Raw genomic sequence first — 6,855 nt, 5'->3', positions numbered from 1 at the left:
AGGAGCACTGAAATTGAATGTTTTGGCTTTGTAAAATGCCCACCTGGGATACTTTTCCTAATTTTTCTCTGACTACAGGCAGAAATGAGCTGACAAGGCTTTTCCAGTCTGGTTTCTAAAGAGGATGAGGGGCAGGGTGCTGGTCTGAGATATCCATCTCCCAGCTCTACCAGTAGCTGCATAGAGTAGGCCCACTTTTGGCTAGGCTGAAAGCTGAGGAAGCAGAAAATGATAATGAGAAGGACCCACTGAGCATGAACTCAGTTTGATTTTCTGGATGGAAATTTTTTCTACAGAAAAATTTCAATTTTGCATAAAAGACTTTTTTTTCCAGAATATTGTTCTCAAAGCAAATTCCCAGCTAGCTCTGCTTCTCAACTCACATAACCCTAGTTGTTCTCCTTCAGATTTTGCACATTGCTAAGGTGACCATAAGGAAATCCAGGACACTGCCCCAGCTGCCCCGAATCAGCAATGGTGCTGCAGGCAGTGGTAGAGGCCAGTGGGCAAGAACACAGGTACAGTCAGGTAGGGAGGCAGAGCTGCCTGGAGCACCATGCCACTCTGCCCCCCACCAGACTGCATCCTGCACTCCTGAGATTTGAGGATGCTCGTTTTAATTTTCACTGACCGTCCGGGACTGGCCTTTGAAATCCAAGACCATGCCAAGGTAAACCGGGATGTATGGTCACCCTACCCATTGCCCTACACCATCAGCTGATGGAACACCCACAAATCAACCTCTGGGAGGGTGCCACATTTCCACGGGGTTAATCCTAGCTGATATATACAGGGCTTTGTAAGGAATGTGGAACATCGGGCACTGCAGAACAAAAGGTCCTGCTGATGTCCCCACAGAGTGGCATTTAGTAAACTGCTTCTTCACTTTCTCCACAACTGCCCAGTTGTCCACAGTTGCATCTTCTCAATTTTCTTTTGACCCACAAAGTCACCAAGCATTAAGGGGAAACTCTCAGGAGAGGTGCATGGTCTCTTCCAATCACACCTGACCCAGGTTACGGGCCTGACTACATACCATGTTCCCTGAAGCCCAGAGCTCCAAAAGTGTCTGGACCTGATGATTACCTCCATCTGGCCAAACAGCATATGAGGTGGCAGATCCCTCACCCCATCCCTGCAGGCATTGCAGCTGGTTGTTGATGAGGTCACTTCCTGAACAAAGCTGTCACCAGGTCCTTGCTCTTTCCCCCCCCCCCCCTGCACTTTAGATTTGTCCTTGAAGCATTATATAGGGGGCTGTGTTTCCTGGCCTACTTCTGCTTGCTCACTAGCTCTGTGCCAGCATCCTGCAAAATCAACTCCCGCCTCCCCCCCTTCCCATTAGCTCTTTGGGTAAACTGCCTCTTCCTTCACCTGGCACTTACAACAGGATGTGGGACAGGGAAATACTTGCTCCCTCAACCTGCTCTAGAGGGCTACCAGGGGGACCATCCCTTCTCCAGCAAGGTGCCTACTGCCTGCCCTATCCAGCAACATCCCTTCCCCCCTGCCCTCCTCCGTGATGCCACTCCTTGCAGAGGACAGCAGCGCAGTTTTGTCCTTGCACTGGCAACTGGAAGGGACGGAGGCATTTCTGCCTGCTAGTTGATGGCTGATTTGTTTGATCTGAGAAGGGGTCTGCCCTGTTCTTTGTCTCCTCCAAGGACAGCTGCTGTAGAGCTGCTCTGCACTTCAGTGGACAGCGACACTGCACCCCATGCTGGTGGGGGGGGGGTGCGGTGATTAGCAGTAGGGGAGGCTGCAAATAGGACAAAATCCAACTTCACTGCAGAGGGCTAGTCCCTTCCCCCTCCACCGCCAGCCTTCTAATTCAGTGCAGCTGCCCTTCAGAGAGGAGGAGGGCGTGAGTCCTGGGCTAGAGGTGCCTTCTGCCAGCCCAGCACCGCTGATCTCGGGGTGGCTCTGTGCCCCGCAGGCAGGGGGTGCTCCGAGGGGCGGCGCCGCCTGGCACACGGAAGAGCTGGGCGGCCCCGCGATGTGCCCTGGCCCGGCCCAGCCCGGCCCGGCCCGGCCCCGCGGGGCGCCCGAGTTGAGCGAGCGAGTCCCGGGCGGCGCGTGTTTGTCCTTCCTGCGCGGGCAGCCCCGGGCCCCTGCCCTGCCCTGCCCTGCCCCCCGCCGGGGGCGTGTGGGGGGGCTGTAGGGACGGAGTGCGCGCCTGTGTGTGTAAGACACGCTGTAGAGACACTGTGTGTAAGAGAGACCTTGTAGGGACTGTGTGTGTGTGTGTGTGTGTGTGTGTGTGTGTATGTAACCCTGGAGGGGGTGTGTGTAAAACCCTGGAGGGAGTGTGTGTGTGTATGTGTGTGTGTGTGTGTGTGTAAAACCGTGGAGGGACTGTGTGTGTAACTGTAGGGGGGGTGTAAAACCCTGGAGGAGTGTGTGTGTGTGTGTGTGTGTGTAAAACCCTGGAGGGATTCTGTGTGTGTGTGAAACCCTGGAGGGACTCTGTGTGTGTGTAACCCTGTAGGGAGCGCGCGCGTGTGTGTGTGTATGAAACCATGGAAGGACAGTGTGTGTGTGAGACCCTGGAAGGACAGTGTGCGCGCGCGTGCGCGACAAAAGGTGGCTGCGGGGCAGGAGTCTCCCCGAGTTTGTTTACAGAGCAGAGCCGCCTCCGTGTGAATGCCAGCGCTACCAGGAGAAGTAAACGCAAAGTTAGCAAAAGCGCACGTCCGCGGAGCAGCCGAGTGTGACACGGAAAGCGCGGCTCGGATCTGGTTTGCCCAGGCAGAGCAAACAACATTCCCCGCCAGACCCTGCCCCTCCGCTCCCGCTGGTCACCTGCAACAGCTGCCTGGTGCCGTGCAACAGAGCCCTGCACGTACAAGGAGGCAAACGCGGGGGGTGGGGAGCCCCCTTCCTAAAAAATGAAGAGGTAACCGGCTGCAAAGGCTCTCCCAGGCACGTGCTCGTAGCTGCATCCAGGAAGCCCAGCGATGCTGCTCGTGGCAAGAGCCAAGCTGTTGAATCACTCGGAGCAGATCCGGCTCACCCCAAGCCATGCTGCACGAGGGGCGGGGGCATCATCCGCGGGTCCATGCCGGTGTGGAGCAGGCTGATGGATCCGGGCCGGGAGGAGAGTGCCAGCACAGGGCCATGATGTGTGACAAAAAAAAAAAAAAAAAAGCAAACCCGAAGCCTATTAAGTTATTCTTAGCCGCGATCGCAAGGCAGATCGCTCTGCTCCAGGATCTGTTTTCCCTGCCAGTCTTCTAGCATCAGGGCTTTGGGTTGGTTTTCCTTTTCCCCCAGCCACATCAAGGCGATCTATTTGCAAAGCCCCCCCCAGCCCTTCCCTTCCCTTCCCCCCCTCCCCCCACCAGCCCCTTTGTCTAAGCTATAAAAGACTCAAGCAGGGATGCGGCTCCTTAGCAAGAACTGATCCGGAGACGCTGCACAAGTGATCAGCAAACACACGTGTCGCTCAACCAGAAGGAACAGGATTCCTTGGATGCTTTCCAGATCCGCCTGGCTTTTTCTCTCTCTCTCCTTTTTTTTTTTTCCCTCCCCTTTCCCTGGCTGGCTCCAGGTTTTACTTCTGGTTGCCTGCGAGGACTGCTTTTGCTCCTCCCTTCTGAAATCCTATATTAACTGTGGCCAAAGCCGGGGAAGAAGCACAGCTCATTGTTGGCGAGGGCTGATGAGCCTGGCGGAGGAGTGAGGAGCGGCGGCGGGTCGGAGGGGCCGGGGGAGCCCTCTGTATGCGGGGCGGCTCCCGCTGAGCGATCGCGGAGCCCGAGGACCAGAGAGGAGAAGGGGAGACGAGGCAAGTGTGCAGCCGGGGGGCGGGGGGTGCTGTTCCCCAACGCCTTGCGCTCCCTGCACGGCTGGGGAGGTGGCTGAGCGGAGCAGCGAGGGGACGTCTCAGCATCGGGGACTTCTAATCCCTTTACATCTGCGTTACATAAAGAGGAGGACCTGGAGGACTTAATTCCCCAAGTTGCTGACAGCGGCTAGGTGGGACTTATTTGCAGGGCAGCAGCGTGCCGAGCAGGGCTGTTGGGGTGGGGAGGCTTGGCTGGACGTGCAAAGCCGGGGGGGGGGGGGGGGATTGCACTGCAGAGTTGCTCTTTTTAAAGGCGATTGGGACTCGTAGTAGAGAGGATCTCTTGTATGAGACCAACAAGATTTTTGCACCCCCAAAAAATTGTCTTTAATTGCAAGCTTTTAAAGGGGCTTTTGGGCGAGCTCGCCCCCCCCCACCCCGGCGGAGGGGAGGCGGGCTGCCCGCCGGGCGGGGCGGACACCTCTGGCTGATGCAGCCCCCACCCCCATCTTCCCCCTTGCTAACTTTCTAGGTGGGCAATGGCAGAGCACATGATGGCCATGAATCACGGGCGCTTCCCCGACGGGCCCAGCGGGCTGCACCACCACCCTGCCCACCGGATGGGAATGGGGCAGTTTGCTAGCCCGCACCACCACCACCAGCAGCAGCAACAGCAACAGCAGCAGCAGCACGCCTTCAGCGCCCTCATGGGCGACCATATACATTACGGAGCGGGCACTATGAACGCCACGAGCGGGATCCGGCATGCCATGGGGCCGGGCGCCGTGGGCGGGGGGCACCCCGCCGGTCCGCTGCCCCCCGGCGCCAGGTTCCCCGGCTCGCAGTTCCTGGCGCCGCCCGTGGCCAGCCCCGCGGGGCAGCTGACGGCCAGCATGCAGCTGCAGAAGCTCAACAACCAGTACTTCAGCCACCACCCCTACCCGCACGGCCACTACATGCCGGACTTGCACCCCGCGGCCCACCAGCTCACCGGCCCGGGCCAGCATTTCAGAGACTGCAACCCCAAGCACGGCGGCGGTGGTGGCGGCGCCTTGCCCGCCCCCGTGCCCCACGGCCCCGCGGCCATGCTGCCTCCCAATGTCATAGACACCGACTTCATCGACGAGGAGGTGCTCATGTCCCTGGTCATAGAAATGGGCTTGGACCGCATCAAGGAGCTGCCTGAGCTGTGGTTGGGACAGAACGAGTTTGACTTCATGACAGACTTCGTTTGCAAACAGCAGCCCAGCAGGGTGAGCTGCTGACTGACTGCAGGCAGACAAAGGACTTGGGAGCCCGTGCGGATGACAACATTCCCTTAGACACAGGACCTGGCTTCCCCGCCTGCACAGGCTGAGGAGCTGGAGCCCAGAGTCAACTAGAAGCTTGTAGAAATTGATTTGGGGTTTGTTTTTGCTTTCTCTCTCTCTCTCTCTCTCTCTCTCTCTCTTTTTTTTTAATGCTGCCACACTTCTTTTGTAGCTCTGACACTCACTTCCCTGCCTGTAGGACTAATTCCTAGCTAACAATGCCTTTGGCCATTTGTTCCCCTCTCTTTCTCTCCCCCTCTTTCCCTGCCTTTCCCTTTCCCCATCTTTATCTCTCCCTTTCTCTCCATCTTTCCACCTTCTCTTTCTCTCCCCCTTTCCCTGCCTCTTTCTCTTTCCCCATCTTCCCCCCCTTTCTATCACCTTCTCTTTCCCTTGCCCCATCTTTCCCCCTCTCTTTCTCTCTCTCCTTTGCTTCCTCTCCCCCCCCTCCTTCTTTCCCACCCCCCATTACTTTCTTCACAGTAACATGTGCATCATGTCCACAGGGCTGAACTGTTAGATATTAACCTTGGCAAATTGCTTCATCTTGTGGATTTTGTAGGTGATGATTTCCAAGCCACTCAAATTCCGCGTGAGCAGGGCCAAACCGTTGCATTAGTGGGTTGCATGAACTTTGAAGGGCAGATATTACTGCACAAAACGCTGCCATCTTGCTTAATTTTTAACTATGCATCGCAGTGCAGGCTATTACATTTATTTTTATTATTTTTCAGTGCGCTTAAACTGGAAGCTTAACAGCCTTGGGCCAAACCCTCTCAGATCAGGAAGAGTAATACTGTTAACTTAAAGTCTGCTCCCCATTCCCCTTCCCCCATATGTACAGACAATAATATGGTGTGGATGGAATGTTGACTAGTCAGTGGCAAACATTTCACAGACTTTTATTTTGTTCCGTCTTCAGCATTTTGACACTGTGCTAATATAGTTTATTCAGTACATGAAAAGATACTACTGTGTTGAAAGCTTTTTAGGAAATTTTGACAGTATTTTTGTACAAAACATTTTTTTGAGAAAATATTGTTAATTTATTCTATTTTAATTTGCCAATGTCAATAAAAAGTTAAGAAATGCTTTAGTTTTTCTAGAAGTCATTTCCCGATTTTTTCCCCCCCCCCCTCCCCCTGCCCTTAAACTTCCCCCTTCCCCTTGGTAAGTAGAACATCTACCTGTAAAACTGTGTTGGTGTGCAAGAAAACATTCCCAAATAGAAAGTGCACTGCACCCATGTATGTGTCATGGTGAGCTCAGTAGGACAGCAGGATTTAAACAGAATTACAGCATAAAGCCTCATTAAATAACATTGTAACATGCCTGTCAATGTGGTATTATCAGAAAATAAAGTTGCCAAGAAGCAACTTTTTTGTGACTTGCCAACATACTTGCTTTAAATGTAGTTGTCCAGAATTATGATGCATAAAGTATTTATTATATTTATCTATTAAACTTGTAATTTTATAAATCCTCTTTCATTTATATAGTAGACTTTGTTCTTTTGTATTTTTATTATATCCTGCTTGAAGAATTACCTAAATTGGTTAGGATGTGGGGTGTTGTTTTTTTTCTTCCTATGCCATCTCCAATCACTTGGTTTACATGGAAGTTTGCTATATCAACCTACAAGACTTGTATCACATCAAAACCATTTGCAGTGACTTGGGAAATAACCAGCATTGATCAGTGAAAACATTCCACTGTGGGACAACTAATCTATTTTTTTCAGACATGACTGCCAGCTAA

The 6,855-nt window shown here is 53.5% G+C and overlaps 1 protein-coding gene across 1 annotated transcript; it reads left to right on the top strand.

The window, feature by feature from the left end:
• Positions 1–3,405: 3,405 nt before the first annotated feature.
• CITED2 (Cbp/p300 interacting transactivator with Glu/Asp rich carboxy-terminal domain 2) lies at positions 3,406–6,591 on the top strand. Its single transcript, XM_006267454.4, has 2 exons — positions 3,406–3,787; positions 4,320–6,591. The coding sequence occupies exon 2, from the start codon at positions 4,327–4,329 to the stop codon at positions 5,050–5,052; it is 726 nt and encodes a 241-aa protein (XP_006267516.1). The 5' UTR covers positions 3,406–3,787; positions 4,320–4,326; the 3' UTR covers positions 5,053–6,591.
• Positions 6,592–6,855: the final 264 nt, after the last annotated feature.

The sequence above is a fragment of the Alligator mississippiensis genome, chromosome 1 (genome assembly GCF_030867095.1).
Source record: "Alligator mississippiensis isolate rAllMis1 chromosome 1, rAllMis1, whole genome shotgun sequence".
NCBI classification, from domain to species: Eukaryota; Metazoa; Chordata; order Crocodylia; family Alligatoridae; genus Alligator; species Alligator mississippiensis.
The sequence above is the reverse complement of the archived record's forward strand: the minus strand, read 5'-3'. Positions and strand labels throughout refer to the sequence as shown.